We start from the raw sequence: 26,935 nt of genomic DNA, 5'->3' as shown, positions 1-26,935 counted from the left end.
GCTGGATATTGGAACAAACAATGCCTGTCATCTGGGCTCCAAGATCATACTTGGATCATTCCAGCGACTGCCAGAGAAAGTTGAGAAGACCGGCGTTGCTCATAGATTTCCAGAGATGCTCACAATTTGCAGTATTGTTTCCAGTACTGATCATGGCCCCCTGATTCTGAGTTGAGTTGAAGAATTGAGCCAGACACTTCAAAGGTTCTGTAACAAGCTAGGATGCAACTTCCTGGTCTTGAGCCTTAGGAATGAGAACAGTAGAGCCTCCAATGGGTCTGGTGTGCATAACTCATCAGATTCTGCTACCCATTTAGCTGACTGTGTGTAGGGTGCACACAAGGATTTTATAACGTAGATGACTCACCATCCATCCCAGTTAACAATAGCTGTAAGGGACCTGGAAGTGTCAGTGTAAGATCCAAAGAAATGCTCCATACAGCTGATAGTACTAAAATCCTGGAGCTCATATAATACTAGATACAGAAAGCTGACTCGAAGAACTGTTGTTCAGGTTTAAAAGAATTGTTGACCATTGTAATGTTCCTGTTCTTGTGGAACACATAAAAAAAATTAAGTCCAACAATTCTAATTTTAGACTGCATATGCCTCAGCTACTAACTGAGACGTATAGCAAATCATACGATTCTTTGGGGAGGAGAGGGGGATCAAAGTTAAATCAAAGCTATACTGCTGTGGCCACAGATGGGCCAATTGGGGCTGACCAAACTCTGTGTCATCCTTAGCCAATGACATCATCTGGATGCTGTATGCAGGGTCAACACACCACTCTCCTGGCCATTGTCAGCTTTGCTGACCTTGCTTGGAGCCAATACTTCTCATTCAAGAAGATCCTCAGTTGTCATCATGAGGATGAGTGAAACCTGTTACAGTCCTGTCACCAATGAAAGATCCATGGCAGTAACAGGAATTAAACCGTAATACTTTGGATGGCAATCAGCCATGCTAACCACTCAGCTATGGAGGTGACTTGTACCAGGAAATGCTATTGTCAATTTTTTTTCACTGTATGAGAACTGTAGTCTTTGCTTTTGAAACATGTTGGATCCTTTTTGTGATTCACAGAGGCTAACTTTTTGAAAGAAAAAAACTGACTTAATTTAACTGATAAGTCTAGCTTACTGCCATTAACAAACTTTTACAACTGCTATTCTATCGTGCTGCTTTCTATGAGCATCCTTAATGACTGCCAACTGGCTGCCACTCTTTCTGCTGTTACAGCCATGGACACTTTGATAAAGCCTTACCAATGTAGTCAGTTTTAGGTATTATTATAAACAGAATTTTATGTCATTTACTGTGGAGAAAAACTTATACAGAAGCAGATTTTTTTGGAGGGGGTGCACCTTGAGCAAAACACAATTTTATATTTTCTTCTATTTCCCAGACATGTTTTGCTGAAGTTTCTGCATCAGCATCATCAGTGGGCTCTTATTTTGTGGTTTCCAAATTTAAACTCCATAAAATATATGCAGTAAATTTCACTTAGTTATAAAAAACCAAATTTCTACTAAGTAATGCAATCTTTTTGATTATTAGCATTTACACATCTCACTTAAGAATAACATTTGTTTTTCAGCAAGTTGCTTTGTACTTCATGTTATATGTTATTAAATGATCTTGATATTTGTATGCCCATATTCTGGAGATCTAAAAATGATAATTTTATATAAAGATAACTGCACTACAAAAGTTTTTTAATTAACAATTTTATTTTAGCTTACTCTAAACTCATAAGCACATTAGTAAAAATTATTAAAATTTATAGTTCTGTTGAAGATGTGCTGTGTTCGGTGTCAGTAGGTATGTAATCTGCAGTTCCTCCACACAGCATTAAATATTGGATAATAATTGCGAAATAGTATCAAATAATACATTAAAAGCTGTGTATCACACATTCCAAGAAGAGATTTGAGGCTGCTACATTACACCATTCACTAACTAGGTAACTACGTAGTAGAACAGTTCATGATAGGAGGGACCCTCCATGGTAAATATTTACTATAAGGAGACTACTAAAGAAACAGAGACTAGTGCATAATAGGTGTAAAACAAAGCATAGGGTTATAGATAGGGAGATGCTGAATGAAACAGATTTGGCTGTGAAGGGGCAATGCAAGAAGTTTTCAGTGACTACTGTGGCAGAATATTATTGCGGGATCTCTCTTAAAATGATAAGAAGTTGTGCTCATCAAAACATAAGTTGTTAATTTCACCACAAAACAATCAACACAATGTAGAGATGAAATAAACTATGGGGACAAAAAATTTGACTCAGCAAATTGTGCCAAATTCCTAGGTGTATTAATAAATGAAACTGATAAATTTATTTGTTTGCATATTCATCCAAGCAACATCCCACCATGATATAGGAATTGTCATGGTAATGCAATCAAAATCAAAAACTCAGAATACACACACACACACACACACACACACACACACACACACACACACACACACAGAGAGAGAGAGAGAGAGAGAGAGAGAGAGAGAGAGAGAGAGAGAGAGAGAGATTGAGAGAGAGAGAGAGAGAGAGAGAGAGAGAGAGAGAGAGAGAGAGTACATAAGTATGCTTTTTTTTATGGGGATAAAACAGGTGGCCAGCTAGGGCCTCGATGGAGGAACCGTTTAGCTGAAATTATTTAGGAAAACTTAAGAAAACCTTAACCAGGATGGCTGGACAGAGCAAACTCCATCCTGCTGAGAATATGAGGTCAGTGTCTTAGCAGCTGAACTGTGTTATTCATTGATTTACATACAGTTTGAGTAAGATAACATATAGTACAAAACATTGTTTTTCTCTTCATCACTGCACACACTAAGGATACCTGCAGGTGAATCCTGCACAATAAACATGCTGCCATGCTCCTTGCATATTTGACTGATTTCATTGATTCTAATGGCTTACTTCTGTTGGCATATTCAGAGAATATCATACTTTTTATCTGGTTATGGGCTTTACATTGCATTAACTTGAGAGTCAGATGCCAGTTCCTGCACACAGCAATAATCATTTGCAAGTCTTCATGTATTTTACAACAATTTTCTGCTAATATCACTTTCCTGTCTGTAGGGAGTCCCAGAGGCCATATGAATCATATACTGACACTTGTATATGTTGTGAACACTCAAGATACTGTCACAGGTTTTGGGAGACAAGTTGGCTTCAGGACACTTTTATTGTTTTGGAGGAGGATGTCATGGACATAAAAATTCTTTTTTAATTTCTTTGAAAACAGTGAACTGAGTCTTTGAAACTGAGTATCACTCATCTTTGATGAAAAACAGTGCATTCTATTGCATTCTTCACAAGATTTGCTGCCTCACTTTCTCCATTAACAATTACCCTAAAAGAAAACTCATTAAATGAGGAAGAGACTACAAAATTTTCAAGTGTGGCCATTGATGAAAGTTGAACTGAAAATTAGCTATGCAATGTCTGAAATACCAAGGTTCTATAATTTTGTGTCATGAGTAAGAACAGATTTTGGACATTTAAATGAAAAAAAAAATTGTTTTGCCTATAATATCACAGTACACTTGGGCCAACTCTACATTGAAAAAGAAAGCATTTATTATACAAAAATATTAAATCAGAACATATAGTGTCCCCACTTAAATTTCTTGAAATTAAATAAGTATTCTGACAGCATCACTATACAATATCCTCCTTATGGCATTTGGAATCAATTATCCGTCACAGCTAAAGAAATAAAGAAACCTTCTTATAGGCATAACAGTGAAAGGGAAAATGACTCATACTATACATTACTCATCCATTACAGAATGGGGTGATTGCGCAAAGATAAAGATCTCTGAACCTTTATATTGTGCTCTGTATAGTTGAATAGACAATAAAATTTACTACAACCAAATTAAAATGCTATCTGCTTGACAAATTCTTTTACTTTTTAGAAGAAAATGAAGTTAGTTATTGTTTAAATAAAATAATTAAGTCTTAGTATAACCTTGTAAATAGATAGAACTTAACTTTACAAACATGCAAGAAATGTGTGATATGAATTAATTGAACGTACAGAGTTGAAGCACTTTTCTCAATATTGCTTTTACAGCATGGCAATGACATTGATCTGAAGCCACTAGGCTCAAGGCAGATGCACCGACAAAGCTTTACAGTTCATGCAGGTGTAGATCCTTCTGGTGATTTACTGTTCCTTGAAGTTCGTGAAGATGGACTTGTCTTGCGTTCTGTGAATGGTACAATTGTTGAGCGGTGGTGGTTTGAACGGCTTGTTAACATGACGTACAGCCCAAAAAATAAGGTGCTGTGCCTTTGGAGACGAAATGGTGGTCAGACACAGTTGCATAAATATTATACGAAAAAGGTTAGTAGAAACTCAAACAATACTGTATTTAATATTAAAATGTAAGTTCCTGCATTTTAAATAAATATTAATGGTGAAACCTTAACAAACTGAATTGTAGGATCCCACAGTTTGGATATGGGAGCAATGCGCTACTGACTTACTGCAGTCACTTCTCAAAGGCTTTCCAATGTATACTGTATTCCATCTGATTATTGTAAACTACCTTTTCCGGTTGTTACAGTGTCTCACAAAGAAGAAAATACAGATAAGGGGAGGTATTTTTGTCTGAAAAATAACACATACAGTATAAGTTAAAGTCTTACCTCAGTTACTACAGTAATTTTATTCTATTAGATGGTGTTCTTTTTTACTGTATCAGATGTCTTTGTCTTTTGTTGTTAAAAAGTTTTATCACATTATAAGCATGTGCATTCTGGAGAAAAGTGATATACTTTCCTCTGTAAAAATTATGAATTAAGAGGAAAATGGCTGTAAATTAATTTTAACACATCAGCAATTGGCAGCATTTATGGAACTATTAGTCCATTTTTAGTTAAATTAACCATGATACTATGATAAAATTGTAAATGTGAAATCAAGAGATACATAGACAGGCTTGCCATATTTTTTTGTGTCCAACCCAGGATATATTTTTGGAATTACTTAGAAATTGTAGCAGTTTACTGAAACTTTAAACTTTACTTATTCAGAGGATGCAGTGCAGCTAGTCAATGAACTGTTCATGGGCTGCAAATCATGCAACGTACCCAGCTCTTGTCCAACATTTGTTGGCACTGGAGGAAAAGAAATTACTTCCTCTGAATTGTTTGACAGGAGGGGCATCCATAGTGGCCAACTGAGTATCCTCATGTATGATGTGTTGTTGATTGCACATCGCCTTCTTTGGGGACACCACTTTTGGAAACGCCAGTCTGCAATGAAATGTGAAGAATATTAAAACCACACACTCTATTAAACTGTGAATTGAATACATGCAACACTAGAAAGAAGATACTCGCTAAGTAGGACATGGAATGCACTTGTGGGAAACCATGTATAAAAAGAAAACATGAGTTCAGAAAACAAAAATATTCTACACATCACTTTTTCTGATAGTCTTAGACTAATTGTTCTGCCACAATCTATTCAAATCTGCCTGAATAATTTGTCAATAACTGTAGAGTAGTTTACTAGCTGTTTGAGCGATATTCTAAGCATCTTTCCTAATGCACCACTATCACAAAATTCAACCTTATATATTTATGTCAAATTTCTTGGATGTGTCCTTCACATTGTAACATGCCCAGGCATCAAAATAATTGGAATTTTTGGTCTCTCATTCACAAATGCTGCACAAAGTTTCATAAGCATAGGCATAAGGATTGAATTGTTTTATGATCACATGTGTAAATCCAAAGTACCTAGTTTCCCTGTGGCAATTGTTCTTTTGCTTCTCCCACTACCAGCTAAAGATAGAATCCTGTAATGTTATCAGTTATGGCAGGCTGGGAAACTACCCACACAATGACAGCCACAAGCAACTGGCAGATATTCAAATATATTGTGCAATGAACCATTAAATAAGCTGCACCATTTACATTGATTTAACATATTATCTGTGAGATCATTTATTGGCACTTCAGCAATGTAGTTAAAATATATTGAAGTCTGTTGTTGAAACATTAATCACTCAGTACAAATACTTGGAGCAAAAACACAGAAAATACTGTTCGAATTAGATTGGTAGTACAAATCTTTCAATTAGCATCATCCATTCTAGTGGCATTACTTATTATTTTCACACGTGTACACATGACTGTTTGTGACAAGGCAGTTTCAGGATTTAGTGGTATGAAGTCTGAACAAAAGGTATCTATGCTCGTGAGGTTTTGCCTGATGTGTTAGAATGTTCAATCAGATCTAATCAAGTCCACATTACGTGTACTGTAACCATAATGATGCAGTTTATTGTTTTCTTGGAATTCATCACATAATTTCAGAATTGTAAATTCTCAAATAAATCACCAAAAGTGAGCCATCAGCACTGATGTAAAATACACAGCTTCCATGGTAAAAACTTTAATTGCTCCAACAAAATATTGTAATTTGTTTTCTGCATGCAATATGTCAGCACTGAAGCATATACACATTATGGAAGCCAAAAATGCCTCTCAACAATTGTGCTCTGCACTTCACAGAGAGGTGTTTATCAATATAGGCATGTGGGTAAGGTAGAGATACTACAGTATGCTTAGATTCCTGCATAGAATTGTTTTCAAATTCTAGAAGAGAACCAGGGAAAGCAAGAAACAAGCTCTCTCTGATAGTATTATTATGTACTTAAATGCCATGCACTAAATAAAATAAATAATTAGTAGGCAAGCAGGTAAGGGAGTGATACTACAGTGTGCTTACATTCTCACACAGAAATGTTTTCAAAGTCTAGAAGAGAATTGGTAAAAGCAAGAAATAAGGTCCCTGTGGTAGAGGTTATTTCAGAGGGGAGGGGGGGTTTAGTCCATCTCACCGATACAGATGTAGATAGATAATGACCACATAGTAGAATCATGAAGGTTAGAACAAAACATAATAGTCATAATATTGAACAGTTTTTACATCACGAAGACAAAAGATAGTGTATATAAGAAAGCACAGTATTATTTAAGTCCCTGGTGCACGCTCACTTCAGCTTGACAGTTCTCACAAGAAATTTTTTTGTAATTCACAGTACTGCACCTTTGTGATGCTCATTAGATGGATAATTGGGGAGGGGCTGCTGTGTTATGGCACTGCCCACTTGCAGTTGCAGGTTAAGCAGCTGCTGTTACAGCATATGATAGCCACAATGCACATTCATCAGACCGTCCTCTCCACCTTATGGTAATCCATCTCTAGCACACATGAAACAATGCAGCTGTGCCCCATCAGTGCTGACCTACTCCTGGCCTGTAAATCATACATTTAGCTTATGTCTAGCAGTAGTAGTCCTTACACTGTACTCAGCTAATATTAAACAGGGCAAATGAAATTAAGTAGCTAAGAGAAATTGTCAGTGAGCCTATGAACATCACAGATATTGTGCTCATTATATATCAAAAATGCAGTATAAAAGTGATTAATATATATGTCAGGGAAAAACCCTCCAATGTGTCAACATATTGTGAGACTTTAGTTACAAAATGGAAACTTGAGCCATCTTGCTTCTTCAGAGCAAAAATAAGTACATGAAATAAATTTTATTACCGTATGTATACAGAGTATAGGCAGATTGTTGGATTATGTAGAATAATAACACTTATCAGTACTACAAAAAGTTTCACTATTTTTGAGTGTACTCATTTCATAGGTCTAAACACACAAAATGCTCTTACATACTAATAAATAACTGTGACTGCACAGAGATAGCTATCCACAGAGTCACATACGTCACTAAATTTTTTTACACTACATAGTGGTTAGAAACTGTGATCATGCTAGTCACTCCATCTTCTCAATGATATGGCTTGATGGTCTCCACATGATGTTTTCTGTCATGTTTACCAGATTTCATGGCTTCCAGCTCAACAGTATTCTGACACTCAATGCCTATAATACAATACTAGTCTCTTATGCTCATGACGAACCTTCTGTATTTCTTCATTCACCACGCATGCAGAGATTCTTACAAATCTTTCTTTTCATTCAAAAAAATATACAAAATTTGTCTGCACCAAAATGGGCATTACTGAAAATTGTCTACAATGCCAGCTTTCAGTTGTGTGTGATGGAATACACAGCCTCCAATCCTGTGATGACCAATTTACACACTGATAAAGACTATATGATGAATCAAATAGTACTTCCTCAATGTCTCTTACCCTATACAGAGACTGATTTGATGCAGCTCTCCATGTTACCCCATCCTTTGCAAGCTTCTTCATCATGAAGTACCTATTCCAACCTACATCCATCTGAACCTACTTAGTGTATTCATCTCTTGGTCTCCCTCTATGATTTGTACCCTCCACACTGCCCTCCAATACTAAATTGGTGATGCCTTGATGCCTCAGAACATGTCCTACCAACCTATTCCTTCTTCTAGTCAAGTTGTGCCACAAATTCCTCTGCTCACCAGTTCTGTTCAGTTCCTCCTCATTAGTTACGTGATCTATCCATCTAATCCCTGTGCAAGAGGATCGTTCAGTATCCTGACCACATGTCATTGATACTACTAAAAACCTTCACCCCATGAAATTTCTGGAGTGATTCTTCTAAAGATTTGGATCTTTCACACTGTGCAAATGTTACCTTGTTCACTGTACATGCATCCAATACACATCTGATGTTGGATTTCTACCAGAAATAATCAGCTATTATACTGTCTTGTCAACTGTTCAGTAATTCCCATCTGTAACTTCTTCTGAATCTCCTCTTCTATTGTTTCACATTTTGACTATGGGATTGCATATGGTGGTACAAAATAGGCCTCACGTTATCTCACTGAAGCTTATATTCTGCCTTCTTTATTACTTCTGGCTCACTTGACAAAAAATCTGCTTACGCCTTCTAGAAATCTCTATCAGCTGTTTCAATTCTTTCCAGTTTTGATGTTACGTGATTTGTATTTTCTATCAACTACAAGTTCAAGATCTTCTGTGCCTGCCTTGCCTTTCTATCTTCATTGCTTCTTGCATAATGCTCTGCCTCTATGGGTTTCTGTGTTCTAACTGCAAATCATACAAACAATATGACATAGTGGCTCTTACCATTTCCCTAATATCAGGTCTCCCTTTGAAATCAACAACAGCTTCCTTTCCTTTTGTTTACACCTCTACAAAAATGTCAAATGAGCTTTGTGATCCATCAAACAGTCAACACCTAATACCCAGGCTAATGCTAACACAGGAACCACAAGTACCTATACATCATAATCTTCATTATATAGCCTCATTGTAACTAAGATTTACTCTTTAATTACCTTGATTTTTGCACCTGCAGAAATTGTAATACATATTACATTCCCTGGAAAGTTTGGTATCCTTTTTTGTGCTCTAACCATTTCATATACAGCTTCTGCGGCACAGCATTGACTTTTCTTCTAGAGTCAAATTAAACATCTTCTCTGGTTCCAAAAATATCTTCTTCTGTTATCGGCTGTATGGTCTCATCAGGTACTTCATTATTTTCCTGCATCAGTTCATCAGTTTGGGCAGCTGCATGTTCAATCTTGCATGTTGACATTTCCACTGGTCCTACAATGTCTGTTCCTCATTGGATTGCCTCAGGACCCTGAGATTTAGTTTTACTTGTTCCCGTCACGCCACAGCATGCCAGTGTTGTTTACATTCTGTTCCCTGCTGGCCGACTAAACTTACTGTGTAGTTGTTCAAACCGTTTTCTGGTGGCCATAGCCAGCATGCTGTCCGCAGTAGCCTCTGTGACCTTGAAAACATGTTAAAATTTTCTGTTGTTCTCTCGATTTGATCGATGGCCATTAATAGTGTGCCAGCATTCCTCTTACTGTTTCCATATAGCCCTCTATCGTATTTGGATTTTTTGCTTCCTCAGCGTTCATACAACTTATCTAGTTGCCCCAAGCTGACTGTATAACTTCTCAATCATTCTTCGGAATTGCCAGCAACTTTCCTGAACTGTTATCAAGAATTTACTTATATTCAAAGATGCTATTGCCCCTGTTTTGATTGGTTGATCTAAATACAGGTTCCTTCCTAACAATCTTGGGAAAACTTCATTAGATTCCAGTTGTGTCTTCTATAAAATCTTCTGCTTTGGTGTAGACTGTTTCACGCACCTTTTGGCTTTTGTATGGACCAATACTGTTTTAAGCGCTCTTTCTCACTGTCTCTGGTAGCTTCTGCAGTGGATTGAGGAATGCCAACAGTAGTTTGAAGAGATTAAGCAACAGCTGTGTAGCTCACAATTACTTTCACATCAAGACTTGAATAAAGAGTTGAACTTGGCATGTGAAAATGCAGATTTTGGATTGGGTGTACACCTGTACCAAGTGGATGAGGCTGATCATGATAATATGAAAACCATTGCATTTGCAAGCAGGACTCTTTAAGTAAGAGTGGCAGTACACCATAACTGAGAGAGAGGGACTTGCATTCCTTTGGGAATTCACAAAACATGATGTCACCTCTGACATTTCCTCAAATTTTAGTACTTTTACAGCCAAATGTCATATTGTAGTGTTATATGCTGCTGCTCCATCTGAGAATAAATAAACACTTGCATCAAGCATATATAAAACATTGTCCATTACAACATTACCACTCATTACTTCACATAATTTGAATGTCAGCTGTTACATGGTAATATGTATCTTTTTTTCCCAATGAAATCATTTCAAGAACAACAAATTGCTGTATACTCAGAGAGATGTTCTGCAAAGCATCATTGTTACTGATGGGAGATAAAACTATGTGAGAAAATCCTGCACTTGAACTTCTGTACAATGAAAGACGAGATGGAACTTCAAACAGATTTATTAACTGTCCACATTTGCAGTTATGTAGAAGCATTACTATATCAACAAGAGTCACAGAATCTCTCCAAAACAGAGTAAAAATATGTAGTTGCTCTGCTATTCTAAGAGCAAATGAGGCATGCCACTGCAGGCAAATCACCATGCTCCTAGTGGCGAAAACGCTCGGCATAAGGATGGTATTCTTCTTCCTTCATTTTGCACTGATGCGCGAACTTCGATGCAAGTGACAGTTGCACGTTCCGATTGTGGTGTCAGTGTGTAGTAGTCACTACAGGAGCCCCCTTGGCGAGAGCAGAGTGTGGTAAGTCTTCTTTGTAACTGGCAGGAAACTGAACGTATCTTCCTGAGCAAGTCATGCGTTTTGCTTCGTCTTGATGTGGTTGAGGTGGTGGTGGAATGGGAGACTGGATTGTAATACCTTCCTTCTCCTGTCTCGAAATCTTGGGCAGTGTAGTCAATGCCTCTTTGAACATGTAGACCAGCTTAACTCTATTCATTGAAATTGTAGCTTGTTTGCCACTAATGAGAATATCCATGGTATGTAAACTCCTGCACAGCACACCATGTGGTTGAGGTGGTGGTGAAATGGGAGGCTGGATTGTAATACCTTCCTTCTCCTGTCTCGAAATCTTTGGCAGTATAGTCAATGCCTCTCTGAACATGTAGGCCAGCTTAACTCCATTCATTGAAATTCTAGCTTGTTTGCCATTAATGAGAATGTCCATGGTATGTAAACTCTTGTGCAGCACACCATGCTCCCCCCCCCCCCCCCCTACCAATTAGAACTGACAAATGTAGTAGAAAAAAGTATATTTAGGATATGGTTTGTTTCAGAAATATTCAGAGCAGAGCACATGACCTTCCAAACTTTTTTTTTGCTTCATATGACAATACCTGTTATTTTTGCAAAACATTAATCTTTCCTTCTGTCTATTGTAGCAATTTGTTGATTTATTTCTTTTTTAGAATTATCCAGAAGGCCCTGTAAAACCAGTGTATTGGACCTTTATGACTCATACCTAGACAAATTATCTCCAACATAAATAAACCATTCCTTATGCTATGCAAACAGCAGTTGTAGCATCAAATAACCCCATATGATATAATCTCTTTAATCTGTGGCAAAACATAACACACACACACACACACACACACACACAAGATATGTAATGAATTGGTACTAACACAGACAAAGTATGAGTGTACCAATGTTTACATTTGTTATTCGATATCCACTCCAAATTGCTTTAATTTCTCCTGTTCAGTGAAGTTCCAGTGTATCTTACTTTGTTACCTTCTTCCAGGATTGTAGAGGCAATTGTCACAGTGTTTTTGATTCTTTTAATTTTCCATTTCCACTGTCATTTGTCATAGACTCGTGTCATGAATTAAATCTTAATTTGCAATCCAAATCAAAAATGTTTAACACATACTAAGAAAATGTAGTCATAGAAATAATAAAATAAAATAAGACCACTTTAAGAACATTTTGAAATTTCAATGTTTTTGAAAAGTGCACCACAGAATACCAATCCCAGTGTTATGTTCATAGATGAGCTAGCAGGCCAAAGCAAGAAATTATTGAGATTTAATATGAATGTCGTTTAAAAAAAATAAAAAAATTAAAAAAAAATTGCCTCTTTGACTATTAAAAAGGGGAAAGAAAATATTTTTTGATATTTCCATGTCTCCATTTCCTCTTTCATTTCCGAAGGACTACTGCATATGAATAAATGAAACAAAAAAGTTAATGAGATCACTTACATTTTATGTGAATTATAAAAAAAATTACATAATGGTGAATGGAAAAATTTTTGTTGTGTTTTATAGCTATTATTTCTATTATGGTAATCATTTATTAACTTGATTTTACACAGTCTCCTCTTCAAAAATTGTTTATCAGTTGGGACAGTCATGTCAGTTTATATTCTGAAATTACCTCTTCGAGTCAAGTTTTGTTGTCAGAGTATATGTTTGCAGTCACATTATTTTGCTCTGCTTTCCTTGGTTTACTATTCTAATGTGTTTAAGTAACAGTTGTATCTTATCATGAAATGTATGTTTTTTGTTGTAGTGTAAAGATCTCTACTATTGCATAAAAGAAGCAATGGAGCGGGCAGCAGCAAGAGGTAGTGGTGCTCTGGCCGGAGTAGAACTTGGAGGGGAGTTCCCAGTACAAGATATGCGAACTGGTGAAGGTGGCTTACTGCAAGTGTGTCTTGAGGGAGTTGGTCTGCTTTTTGCCAACAGCAAGGTATGTGCATAAAACAGAACATCAGTATTTTGTCATTTAAACTATGTGTACAAATGAATGTATTGAAGAGTTGAAGGGGAAAACACAGACAAAAGATTTGTTATTGTGAATTCCATTTACAGTGTTGACTGATAGTTGCTTTCCCAAGAAAAACTGAGTTCTGCAGATGTTGTAGACAAAAATGTATAACTTTTAATCCATTCGCTTTCTAAAATTTTTCCCCATAGTCAACCCTATATTTACTGTTTAAATTTTTAAATTTTTTGTTTTGTCTTACACATCTGTCCCAAAATTATATCATTTTTTTATGTTGTTGTTGTTGTTGTTGTGGTCTTCAGTCCTGAGAGTGGTTTGATGCAGCTCTCCATGCTACTCTATCCTGTGCAAGCTTTTTCATCTCCCAGTACCTACTGCAACCTACATCCTTCTGAATCTGCTTAGTGTATTCATCTCTTGGTCTCCCTCTACGATTTTTACCCTCCACGCTGCCCTCCAATACTAAATTGGTGATCCCTTGATGCCTCAGAACATGTCCTACCAACCGATCCCTTCTTCTGGTCAAGTTGTGCCACAAACTTCTCTTCTCCCCAATCCTATTCAATACTTCCTCATTAGTTATGTGATCTACCCATCTAATCTTCAGCATTCTTCTGTAGCACCACATTTCTAAAGCTTCTATTCTCTTCTTGTCCAAACTATTTATCGTCCATGTTTCACTTCCATACATGGCTACACTCCATACGAATACTTTCAGAAATGACTTCCTGACACTTAAATCAATACTGGATGTTAACAAATTTCTCTTCTTCAGAAACGCTTTCCTTGCCATTGCCAGCCTACATTTTATATCCTCTCTACTTCGACCATCATCAGTTATTTTGCTCCCCAAATAGCAAAACTCATTTACTACTTTAAGTGCCTCATTTCCTAATCTAATTCCCTCAGCATCACCCGACTTAATTAGACTACATTCCATTATCCTTGTTTTGCTTTTGTTGATGTTCATCTTATATCCTCCTTTCAAGACACTGTCCATTCCATTCAACTGCTCTTCCAAGTCCTTTGCTGTCTCTGACAGAATTACAATGTCATCGGCGAACCTCAAAGTTTTTATTTCTTCTCCATGAATTTTAATACCTACCCCGAATTTTTCTTTTTTTTCCTTTACTGCTTGCTCAATATACAGATTGAACAACATCGGGGAGAGGCTACAACCCTGTCTTACTCCCTTCCCAACCACTGCTTCCCTTTCATGTCCCTCGACTCTTATAACTGCCATCTGGTTTCTGTACAAATTGTAAATAGCCTTTCGCTCCCTGTATTTTACCCCTGCCACCTTTAGAATTTGAAAGAGAGTATTCCAGTCAACATTGTCAAAAGCTTTCTCTAAGTCTACAAATGCTAAAAACGTAGGTTTGCCTTTCCTTAATCTTTCTTCTAAGATAAGTCGTAAGGTCAGTATTGCCTCACGTGTTCCAGTGTTTCTACGGAATCCAAACTGATCTTCCCCGAGGTTGGCTTCTACTAGTTTTTCCATTCGTCTGTAAAGAATTCGTGTTAGTATTTTGCAGCTGTGACTTACTAAGCTGATAGTTCAGTAATTTTCACATCTGTCAACACCTGCTTTCTTCGGGATTGGAATTATTATATTCTTCTTGAAGTCTGAGGGTATTTCGCCTGTTTCATACATCTTGCTCACCAGATGGTAGAGTTTTGTCAGGACTGGCTCTCCCACGGCCGTCAGTAGTTCCAATGGAATATTGTCTACTCCGGGGGCCTTGTTTCGACTCAGGTCTTTCAGTGCTCTGTCAAACTCTTCACGCAGTATCGTATCTCCCATTTCATCTTCATCTACATTCTCTTCCATTTCCATAATATTGTCCTCAAGTACATCGCCCTTGTATAGACCCTCTATATACTCCTTCCACCTTTCTGCTTTCCCTTCTTTGCTTAGAACTGGGTTTCCATCTGAGCTCTTGATATTCATACAAGTCGTTCTCTGATCTCCAAAGGTCTCTTTAATTTTCCTGTAGGCGGTATCTATCTTACCCCTAGTGAGATAGGCCTCTACATCCTTACATTTGTCCTCTAGCCATCCCTGCTTAGCCATTTTGCACTTCCTGTCGATCTCATTTTTGAGACGTTTGTATTCCTTTTTGCCTGTTTCACTTACTGCATTTTTATATTTTCTCCTTTCATCAATTAAATTCAATATTTCTTCTGTTACCCAAGGATTTCTACTAGCCCTCGTCTTTTTACCTACTTGATCCTCTGCTACCTTCACTACTTCATCCCTCAAAGCTACCCATTCTTCTTCTACTGTATTTATTTCCCCCATTCCTGTCAATTGCTCCCTTATGCTCTCCCTGAATCTCTGTACAACCTCTGGTTCTTTCAGTTTATCCAGGTCCCATCTCCTTAAATTCCCACCTTTTTGCAGTTTCTTCAGTTTTAATCTACAGGTCATAACCAATAGATTGTGGTCAGAGTCCACATCTGCCCCTGGAAATGTCTTACAATTTAAAACCTGGTTCCTAAATCTCTGTCTTACCATTATATAATCTATCTGATACCTTTTAGTATCTCCAGGGTTCTTCCATGTATACAACCTTCTTTCATGATTCTTAAACCAAGTGTTAGTTATGATTAAGTTATGCTCTGTGCAAAATTCTACCAGGCGGCTTCCTCTTTCATTTCTGTCCCCCAATCCATATTCACCTACTATGTTTCCTTCTCTCCCTTTTCCTACACTCGAATTCCAGTCACCCATGACTATTAAATTTTCGTCTCCCTTCACAATCTGAATAATTTCTTTTATTTCATCATACATTCCTTCAATTTCTTCGTCATCTGCAGAGCTAGTTGGCATATAAACTTGTACTACTGTAGTAGGTGTGGGCTTCGTATCTATTTTTTTATAGGCATTCGTTATAAATCTGTCCTTACTATTTATGAAATGATATGGATTGAATGTAATACTGTTTTAGAAATTTTTATTGGTGTGGTGTTCTTGGAAAAGTACAGGCATGTGCAATGCGACTGGGAATTTCTCACACTCATACCATGTATTACTTTTTGTCTTCCTTCCTTGACACATTACACAATTTCTGGAGGGTGTTTTCTTGATGGACTGATTGCTTATCACTCACAAAATATCAAAAGATATCAAATGTGTTATAAACCTCTAAATAGATTGATTTCTCAGCTTTCCAATGGTATATAACTTGTCATGATCGTGATGTCAGCTGATAGTGGGTGTACTGTTACATCATCAAATAATGTGTGTGTAGTGTGTGCATTGCTCAGTATTGAGAAATCAGTGCATAATGTAGCACTAGCTTTTTACATTATTGAATAACTTCTCTGCAGTGCTGTTTAATAAAAGCTATATTGTACACTAGGGATGAACAAAATGTGGTTGCACTGTTTTAAGCAGACTGGAGGCTGCATTCTATGTCTGGCCACCCTGTTTTAGACTTTCTGTGATTTCATAAAATTATTGCAGGTAAATACCAGAATTGTTCCTACTATAAGGCCACATCCAACTACCTGTATATATCTTCTTAAACTGTGAGATCAAATGTCCAATATCCTTGTAAAAGTTTCCATACTTTAGTAAAATTAGTGCTATTAGCTACATCTGTAATACCATTACAGTTACAGTCTTTTACCGCATATTTGAAAACTCATTTCTTGATATATGTAGGAGTAGCTTAATGAGCTTCCGTTTTCATGTCTATATTATATTTTTGCTCGCAATGAATATTTCTGTATTGCCAGTTGTTCATTAGTACTCTGAAACCTTAGTAATATTTGCAGTCTGCGTATGACCCAAAAATGTGTTTATCTGTTATTGTATAACATAATGTCCCTCCATGATACAATTCATTACAATTCAGTTGGCACAAAACATGCCAGACATTCTTTGGATCACCATGTGATGCCACTCAACCCTCTTTTACAAGTTGCTGGCCCTTTACAGGAAATGCCTGACATGACTGTATTATTGTCATCAGAAAATGGACAAAAGCCACTGAAGATGCTTCATAAATTAAAAAAACAAAATACATATGGCAGAAAACAAACTGACTTTCATTTAATTACAAAGACAGAACATACATCTGTGAATCTGCATCTAGTGTCTAGGTACCATTTATCTCACAAAATTTTGTAAATAATTTTTGATAACACTGTACCATGAACATCACCAAACTCATAGACAATTCATGATGCGTTTGTAGCAAGTAATAGTCTGTTATTCAATGACAGTAACATCCTGAGAAACAAGTGTTCACTTGTAGGAATGGTCCTTTCTCTACAATAATCTTAAAAGTGATGATGATTATGATAACCAGACACACAATATAATTCAGTATTTTTATTAGACCCCAGACTTCATACTTATTGTGAAGGAAAGGAAGTGTAGAAAAGAAGGAAGATGGAAAGATAGGTGGAAAGAAAGAGGCAAGAAATGGTTAGAGCAGAAAAAGGTTGCTAAACTGCTAGGTACCAGCAGATTGATTTAAAAATGATTGTTTCAAATGTCGGTATTTAAGACATATATTTGAACTTCTTATTGGACTATATACATAGTACTACTGATAAACAAATAAAAGTAAAAATGATGCCCATATTCTAGCTTTTGGAATTATTAGTTATTTCCTCAAACTCGCTATAGGTGGATTCCTCTCACACTGGGGCCTGAGTGACCTGCCTTTCTCTTTTAACCTTCCCTGCTTGAGGAAGGAGCTGATAGTTCCAAAACCTAGGATAATATTATCATTTTTACTTTGCTTTGCGTCTGCTAACAATGCCAACTTGTCACCTCCTGAAGGTAATGGCCAGAATTTCTGTCTCATAATTCCTCATGAAGCCCATACCCACCACAGTATTGCAAGTTTATATGCCAAGTAGCTCTTCAGATGATAAAGAGGTTGAAGAAATGCATGATGAGTTAAAAGAAATTATACAGAGAGTTAAAGGTGATGAAAATTTAATTGTGGTGGGGAGTGGAATGCGACAGTAGTTAAAGAAAGAGGACTTGTAGAATTTTGCACAGAGCATAATTTAACGATCGCTAATTCTTGGTTTAAGAATCATAAAAGAAGGCTGTGTATGTGGAAGAGACCTGGAGACACTGAGGGGTTTCTGATTGATTATATAATGGTAAGACAGAGATTTAAGAGCCATATTTTAAATTGTAAGACATTTCCAGGGCTGAATGTGGACAATCTATTGATTATGAACAGTGGTTTGAAACTGAAGAAACTGCAAAAAGGTAGGAAATTAAGGAGATGGGACTTGGATAAGTTGAAAGAATCACAGGTTGTTGAGTTTCAGAGGGAGCATTAGGCAATGATTGAAAAGAACTTGGGATAGGAATACAAAAGATGATGAATGGGTAGCTTTGAGAGATGGAATATTGAAGACAGCAGAGGATCAGATAGGTGAAAAGACAGGGCCTAATAGAATTCCTTGGATAACTCAAGAGATATTGAATTTAACTGATGAAATGAGAAAATACAAAACTGCAGCAAATGAACCAAATGAAGCGGAATACTAATGTCTAAAAAATGAGACTGATAGGAAGTGCAAAAAGGCTAAGCAGAAATGGCTAGAGTACAAATGTAAAGATTTAGAAGCACATATCACTAGGGGATGAGGCAATACTGTCCTATGATTTCCCATAGAAGATAGGTTAAGGAAGGTTAAAACATACATTTATAGTATTTGTAGACCTAGAGAAAACTTTTGACAATGTAGACTGGAATACTCTCTTTGAAATTCTGAGGGTAGCAGGGGTAAAATACAGGAAGCAAAAGGCTATTTACAATTTTTACAGAAACCAGACAGCAGTTATAATAGTTCAGGGGCAGTTAGGGCAAGAAGTAGTTGAGACCATAGAGGGAGACCAAGAGATGAATACAGTAAGCAGAATCAGAAGGATGTATGCTGGAGTAACTGTTCAGGGATGAAGAAGATTGCACAGGATAGAGTAGCATGGAGAGTTGCATCAAACAAGTCTTAGAAGTGCTTTATTGCTAAGGAAGTTACGGACAATGTGGTCCAAGCACCCATCCATGACCTCTTGCAACTATATTTTTCTTACAGATTTTATCCCCTGTCATATTCCGGCTTTGTATGAAGAAGAGCATGTAAAGAATTTGGAAATTAAGGGAAAGCCACTGACTTATTAAATTTTTATGTTAGACTGTGAGTTATTCTTATCTTATGCTGTCAGGAAAGGAATGAGCCCGGGAAGAAAAAGATGTAGAGTCAACTCATGGTGTACCACACAGCTTTAATTTGTCTGTAAGTAGATGTCTGAGACTTGAAACAATCTCTGTAATCATATAGTTTAATTTGATCAAAGCAACTATGCCTGGGTTTCAGGCAGGATCCCACATTTTGTTCAATGCCAATATACTATTCCAATACAGTTGGAGAACCTCTGCAATGCTGAGGCATGAATGGGAATTCGGATTGAGGAAGGAGGCATGCTAGGATAGTCCATGCAGTTTTGCAAAGGCACTTGCCAGGATGCCATAGTGGTTAGTGCATCTGCCTAGTGAGCAGGAGACCCAGTTAAAAAAAAAAAAAAAAAGGCTCTAAGCACTATGGGACTTAACATCTGAGGTCATCAGTCCATTAGACTTAGAACTACTTAAACCTAACTAACCTAAGGACATCACACACATCCATGCTTGAGGCAGGATTCGAACCTGTGACCATAGCAGCAGTACGGTTCCAGACTGAAGCTCCTAGAACTGCTCGGGCACAGCAGCTGGCAGACCCAGTTACTAGTCTGGGTGTTGGTACAAATTTTCATTCACTGCTTCAATATTTATATATACATCCTAAATGTTTAAGACTTTGAAAGGTCTCTAGAACCATATAGTATCATTTTTCTCATTTGTAGCTCTTTCTTTTCCTTTTTACCCTTTTCTTCATTGTGCATTTTTCTCCATGTTTTCTTGAAATTTTTTGATTTCTGTGGCTTTTTTCATTTCTCATGTTGCATTCGTTTTGTAACCTGTATCATATTTTTGTTTGTATTTATATATTAACACTAGACTGGTGAAGTTTCTGACCTTCCTGAAATGGCAGAAAGGAATCGTTTTACCTCACATACAATAATTTCATATGTGACTTAAAGTAGTCCTTTATTTTAATGTATGCTAATCCCTACATTTTTGTATTATAAAAATAATTTTACAACATGATCATTACTATATTAATGACTTATTTCAACAACAAAATATCTTACATGTTTGTTGTTGTTAATGCTAACAATTTTCCTAGACTATAAACTTTCCTTTATTAGCTATTCATAGAATGTCCTAACACGTTTGATATATATGGTCCATATTATACTCACATGTGTTCCATACATGGCTTTATTCTGCTTTTTACTCAAGTCATAGGAAACTGCTAAAAGCACTTAACCCAGGTTTTTTGTGCACATTTTCTGCACTTGGCCTTGAGGCACTTTACACAGTTGTCACTGGTATTGTTGCCCTTGCAGAGGCTGGTCTGGAACTTCGTCTGCTTTCTAGATAATTTTTGATGTGTATCCTTTTGCTTTGTCTCTTCTTCTTCTTCTTCTTCTTCCTCTTTTATTCCCTTTAGTTCATTTGCCGGCTCTAGTACAAACTTCTTCTTTACTATTTTCTTGTTTGTTACTATTTTGTAGATGACCCATGCATTTATTGTCACCATGTCCAAGATGATGTAAAGACATGCCATCTACTTACATGCAGTCTTTGTAATACATTTTCAGGTAATTAAATCAACCCGCTTTGCTGCATTGTACAATGTTATGTTTACTTATTGATACTTTAGCATGCAGCATACTAAGAAGAATGACATTTTTATTCTTCTTTCCTTGATCGTAGTATCATAGTGCAGTCTGTGTTGCCAGTCATGCACAGGATGGTGGTGGAGGATATTATATATTTGACGTCCTTACCTCATCAGGAATTTCGTGACATACTGTATTCTGCTCACTGTACCAACTAAGGGAGTTTTCTTTTCTTCAAGCTTCTTAGCCAAGTGAAGAGATATGAAGAAGTTGTCTGTTGTCACATTTCTTCCTTGATTCAGAAATATCCCCATGAGACATGACATAATCTCCTATTGGTTTCTTCTCTCTATGCATTCCTCTTTTCTGAGTTATGGGGAAGCATTATGTACATACTTTGTTGTCACAGTGGCAGGAGTCCAGAATTTGAGACCATATTTTTCTGGTTTATTGGTGAAAATTTGAGTGAACCTGCATCTTTTTTTGCTTGGTAATAGTTGCTCATCCACAGTTATATTTTCTCCAGGATGGTAAGAATGAATACTGTTTTCAGTAAACCTTCCCCACATTTCAGACGCAAGAGTTGAATTTGTTGGGTGGAGGCAGACAGCTCGGTTTGATTTTTCAACACAACAGAGAAATCCCAGATGTTCCTGAAATCTGTTTTGGAAATAATGTCCTTGATAAAAGTAAGCCCCCAAGGATGAGACCAGAGATTACCCACAGACATACCTCTTGCACGTATGACACCCTGAGCATGCATGATGGCTATCAATTTTTCTATTTCCTCAAGCAACATGGTCCAATCATTGTTTTTTAGTAAGTTTCAAACATTCGATTCTTTGTTTTCTTTATGAGGCTCAACATTGCTTCATCAAAAATAAGACAGAAAGAACTGATTAAAGAGTCATCTACACATTGAAAAGTGTAAGGAGTGGTATCACCTCTCTCCTTTAGAAAGTTTGCAGCTGACGTTCATCCAGAATATGAAAAATTGTTGACCTCCCATTCAGTTCTACCATTAGTGACCATTTTTCTAGAGGCACTCACTTGGGCCTACTGTGGTGGATGAGATGAGGATTGGCATAGATCAGTGTCCTCCACTAATCCCTCTTCATTCACAATGTCTTCATCTCCATCTTCACTTGTCTGTGGCACAAAATCATTTTCATCATCACTGAAGTCGATTTCCAATTCAGTATCAAAATTCTCTAAGAGACATAACAGTTCTTCATCAGAAAGTCCACGTTGACAATGTTGTTGTTGTTGTGGTCTTCAGCCCAGAGACTGGTTTGATGCTACATGTTCTAAAACATCTTTCACAGACAAATAATATTCAAGGTCTAGTGTGAGACTGATTTGTAATACAATATGGGTTGAAACCCTCAAGTTGGCAGGTTTACTTAACAGAGAACAATAGTCAGGGAAGCTACAGCTTGTTGCCAACAAGGAGATCACTTGATTCACAGACATCCTGGTGAGAAAGGGGCCAGAAATTGTCATCATGTTACGGAACATCTTGAGGAGGAATGTTTACGTCTGACATCAGGTTGTACCAGCCTAAGACTGCACACCTATTATGGATTAGCATATTTCATGCAGAGTTAACAATTTTTTGTGAAAGTTCATTATAGATATAGCTGTCTTTAAAAACAGTGTTAATTTGTATAAAAGACTGTGAAATTAATTTAAAGCTGTTGTGATACAATGAAATGAGCAAAAGGAAGGTTGCTACTAGAGTCACTATCATCAGATTGTGATTGTCATTAAAGCAGTGACTCAGAATGCTTTTCCACCCTTGCAAACACTGCAAACCTATAATGCAGGTGGCGATGACCCAACTCGCAGACAATGAAACTGCACTAACACTACTTTACACGATCAATAACTTTGCATACAGACTGCATATTCTGCTTTTTTCCAAGGATGATTTTGAGCAGGAATATGATGAACTTCTGCAGAAATCTGGTTGAAAATCAGTGTTAAAGGTCTTGAAAATGCCAAAGAAAACTTAAAATTCAGGAAATGGTGTAAGATGGTATTATTAATGACAAAAAAGAATTGTATTGAGAGGATAAGACTTGCATTGTGACTGACAAAAATGAATGTAAAAGTGGGAAAATGTAAAATGTGGGAACATAAGAAAGGGATTTTACTGTAGCTACTTCCTCATTTGTTGCCTCAGCTCTGACTCCATTCTTCCATACCTTCATCAGCATTTTAGCACTCTGCTATGAGATTACATTATTGTTATGGGCTGCAGTAAATAGTGTAAATAAATATTAATTATTCCCCCAGGGAGAAAAAGTGTCTGAGTGGTGGCAAGCTTGTGGATGTACTCAGCACCCAGTGCATGGAGTGGAATATGAACATATAGTTCAGAAGCTTACACATGGTGGAAATATTATATATTTAATGGTAACAAAGAGACTTAATCTCTTTTACAGTATTCACGATGAAACTAGTATCAGTGCCCATGAGACAGTTGTAGCAACAATGATTAACAAAGTGGAAATGGCAGCTAAAACAATTATAAAATTTTACGTGTTCAATAAACTAAATAAATATGGAATAGTGTCATGTCTCAAGGAGAATCTTGAAACATTTACCTAGCAGGGCAGTTCATGAACGACCCTATATGATATACAGTTTCTGTTGGCAAATATCTTAAGAAATAGTGACCAGTGCACAATAAAAGTAAAACAAAATATAGGAATATTGATAGTGAAATGCTGAATGAAATGTATTTGGCTTTCAGAGGGGCAATTTGTGAACTTCCATTGACTTCCTTGCTCATATGTAAATGATGTGAGTGACACCAAAGTTAATGTTCATACACACATGGATGACACAGGAATTAAAATTGGGAGGTAAAAATACTGAACTCCACCTTCAAATGTTCCTTTACAGAGAAAGATCTGAGAGTATTGCCCCAATTTAATTCTTGCACTGCTGTAATGCTGCGTGGAACACTTATGAGTGGAATACAATCACTTACAATAAACAAGGGTCCAGGGCTCTATGGAACCTCTGTACTGGCACAAGCTGAGCCAAATGGACGTGAGAGCAGTGGTAGCAGCAGCATTTGTCTATACACAATAATTTAGCTTTGTTTCTGTTTCTTTTGTGTGCTTCTCCAAACAAGTGAACTATACCTGTGTATTTTACTGTGTAGACTAGCGGTTAGCAAATTACTATTTACTTTTTGTTTTTACACAAGTCTTGGCGCATACCCTTGTGTAAGGCAGCTTTCTATTGTAATTGTTCCACTGCCAGAAGCTCCATGTCACACCACTAGGTTTAAATCTCATACTGGTATACAGTGTATAGTTTAGATCAGTGCATTCTAGTTTGCATACTTATCTCATACAGTAGCTTTTTGGTAAGCAGAATTTTTAGTAACAGGTAACTGTACATACATCTAATTCAGTAGAGAAATTTATTCTGTTTAAGAGCTTGCCATCTCAGGGTATAGCGAGAAATCTGCAGAGCAGTTTTTAGTGCTTCTTCATTCTCATCGTTCTGTTCTGCATACATTCCAAACTAGTAGCCATTCGAGATCTTATATCTGTTTTTTACCCACTATGATATGTCTAGGGAATTTGCTTGTGTCGGGGGACACAAAGAGAATTAGCTGCTGTCCTTAAACAGCTGGAAGCTGTATTCGCTACCGTCAGCATGCTCCAGGCTAATACTCAAAGTTGCGGTGACATTGGGACGTCAGTGATGAGAAGTGTGACACCTTTGGTGCAGTTGGAATCCCCTGGTGACCCAGGTGTCACTGCATCATCTGATACACATCATCTGACTGGTCTGTCCTCACTTGAGAGTGAATGGCAGGCAGTGGTGGGTTCACATGCCACAGGACGGAAGGTGAGAGAGGGAGTTGGTCCTGCGGCTGGCTCCCTATGACTTAGCAACAGGTATGAGGTGCTACCCAGTGTTCATGACAACTCTGAGCCAGCACAGGATGCTTCTCCTGTTGGGCCAGCAGCTGATTTTCCTGCCCATTGCAGAGGTTGGATGTGCTTGTCATTGGGAGCTCCTATGTTAGGCGGGTTATGGAACCCCCATAGAAATAGCAGGCAAGAAGGGAAAGAGTGCCAGTGTACAATTGGTATGTTTGCCAGGGTGGGTCTCGTCTGTGTATGTGGAGGAGGCCCTGCCCTGTCGAGAACACTGGGCGCAACCAGCTGCATATAGTGGCACATACCGGTACAAATGACACCTGCTACTTGGGTTCTGAGGGCATCATTGGCTCCTTTCCATGTGTAGTTGATTTTGTGAAGACAACTAGCATCACACACAGGGTGCAGGCTAAGCTGTCTATTTGTAACATTGTACCCAGGGTCGATCACAGTCCTCTGGTTTGGAGCAGAGTGGAAGGTCAAAACTAGCATGTCAGATGACTGTGCGATGGTATCAGATGTGAATCTCTCAACCTCCGCTATGGTGTGCAGAACTGTAGGGTTCCCCTCAATAGATCAGGTGTGCACTACACACAGAAAGCAGCTGCTAGGGTAGTCGAGTCTGTGTGGTAGGCACACGGGGCTTTTTTAGGTCGGAGGAACCCTCCCTTGGATTAAAGATGATTTGCCTGATAAATTAGTCACAATGTCATCAGAGTATGTTTGTCCACACAGATAAGAGACAGAAAAGGTTAATAGCATTTTAGTAAACTGCAGGAACATCCAATGAAACGTCCCAGAATTAGTATCACATACTGAAAGTTATAATGCACAGGTAGTATTTGGGACAGAAAGTTGGTTGAAAGTGGATGTTGATGACAATGAAATCCTAAGTTAAGACTGAAATATTATCATAAGTATTGGTTAGTTGCCAGTGGTGGTGGAATGTTTATTACAGTAAAGAGTTCAATAAAATATAGCAAGGTTATCACAGATTCTGATTGTGAATTAATCTGGGCGAAGTTAAGTATCAAAGATTGGTCAAAAATGGTAATTGGATGCTTTTATAGACCACCTGGGTCAGGAGCTCTACTCATAGAGTGCTTCAGACAGAAATTGCAGAATATTGTTAATAACTTTACTAATCATGCCATTGTAATACGGGCTGACTTCAACTTATAGATTGGGAGTATCATGCTATCAAAACTGGTGCCAGAGGCAAGGATTGTTCTGGATATCTTTTCCAAAAATAAGTTTGAGCAGATAGTTAGAGAACCAACTCGTGAGGGTAACATCTTAGACTCCTTCTACACAAACAGACCTGAATTTATTGAATCAGTTAACGCAGAGGAATGTCTCAGTGATCATAAGGCTGTGATAGAATATATGACAACGGGTCTTACAAAGAATGTTAAGAAAGGTAGGAAGATATATTTGCTTAGCAAGAGTGACAGGATACAAATTTCAGAATATCTGAGCAGTGAGCATCAAATATTTGGTGATGAGGATGAAGATGTGGAGGACAAATGGGAAAAATTCAAAGGCATCGTGCAGTATGCTATAGACAAGAACATTCCAAGTAAGGTCTTAAGGGATGAGAAAGACCTACCATGTTAGGAAACTGCTACCTAAACAAAGAGAACTTCATCTCAAATTCAAGAGAAGTAAAAATGTAGTTGACAAAGAAAAGCTGAACGAAGTGAAATGAAGGTAAGGAGAACAATGAGAGAAGCTTTCAATGACTTTGAAAGTAAAACTTGGTCAACTGATGTGAGCAAAAACCTTATGAGGTTTTTGTTGTATATAAAATCAGTAAGTGGATCAAAATCATCTATTTATTCACTCAGTGACCATACTACACCAAAATGAAAGATAACAGAGAAAAGACCAAAATACTAAATTTGGTCTTCCGAAATTTTTTCACTGTGGAAGATCATAACATGGTCCTTCATTTCAATCATTGTACAGACAGCAAAATGTGAGATACTGAGACAACCAGCTGTGGAATACAAAAACAACTACAATCACTTAGTAGCAGAAGGGCGTCAGGACCAGATGAGACACCGATAATATTCAACAAATATTATGCGAAAGAACTTGATCCCTTTCTAGCATTAATTTATTGTCAGT

The 26,935-nt window shown here is 37.4% G+C and overlaps 1 protein-coding gene across 1 annotated transcript in view; it reads left to right on the top strand.

Moving 5' to 3' along the window:
- Positions 1-26,935, top strand: part of LOC126474447 (MAP kinase-activating death domain protein) — a 596,268-nt gene that overhangs the window by 459,201 nt on the left and 110,132 nt on the right. Inside the window, exons 32-33 of the mRNA XM_050101918.1 lie at positions 4,098-4,370; positions 12,917-13,096. Coding sequence (XP_049957875.1) covers positions 4,098-4,370; positions 12,917-13,096 — 453 coding nt within the window. The remainder of the gene's footprint in view (positions 1-4,097; positions 4,371-12,916; positions 13,097-26,935) is intronic.

The sequence above is a fragment of the Schistocerca serialis genome, chromosome 4, assembly GCF_023864345.2.
Source record: "Schistocerca serialis cubense isolate TAMUIC-IGC-003099 chromosome 4, iqSchSeri2.2, whole genome shotgun sequence".
Classification (NCBI taxonomy): Eukaryota; Metazoa; Arthropoda; class Insecta; order Orthoptera; family Acrididae; genus Schistocerca; species Schistocerca serialis.
This window is presented reverse-complemented; position numbering and strand designations above follow the sequence as displayed.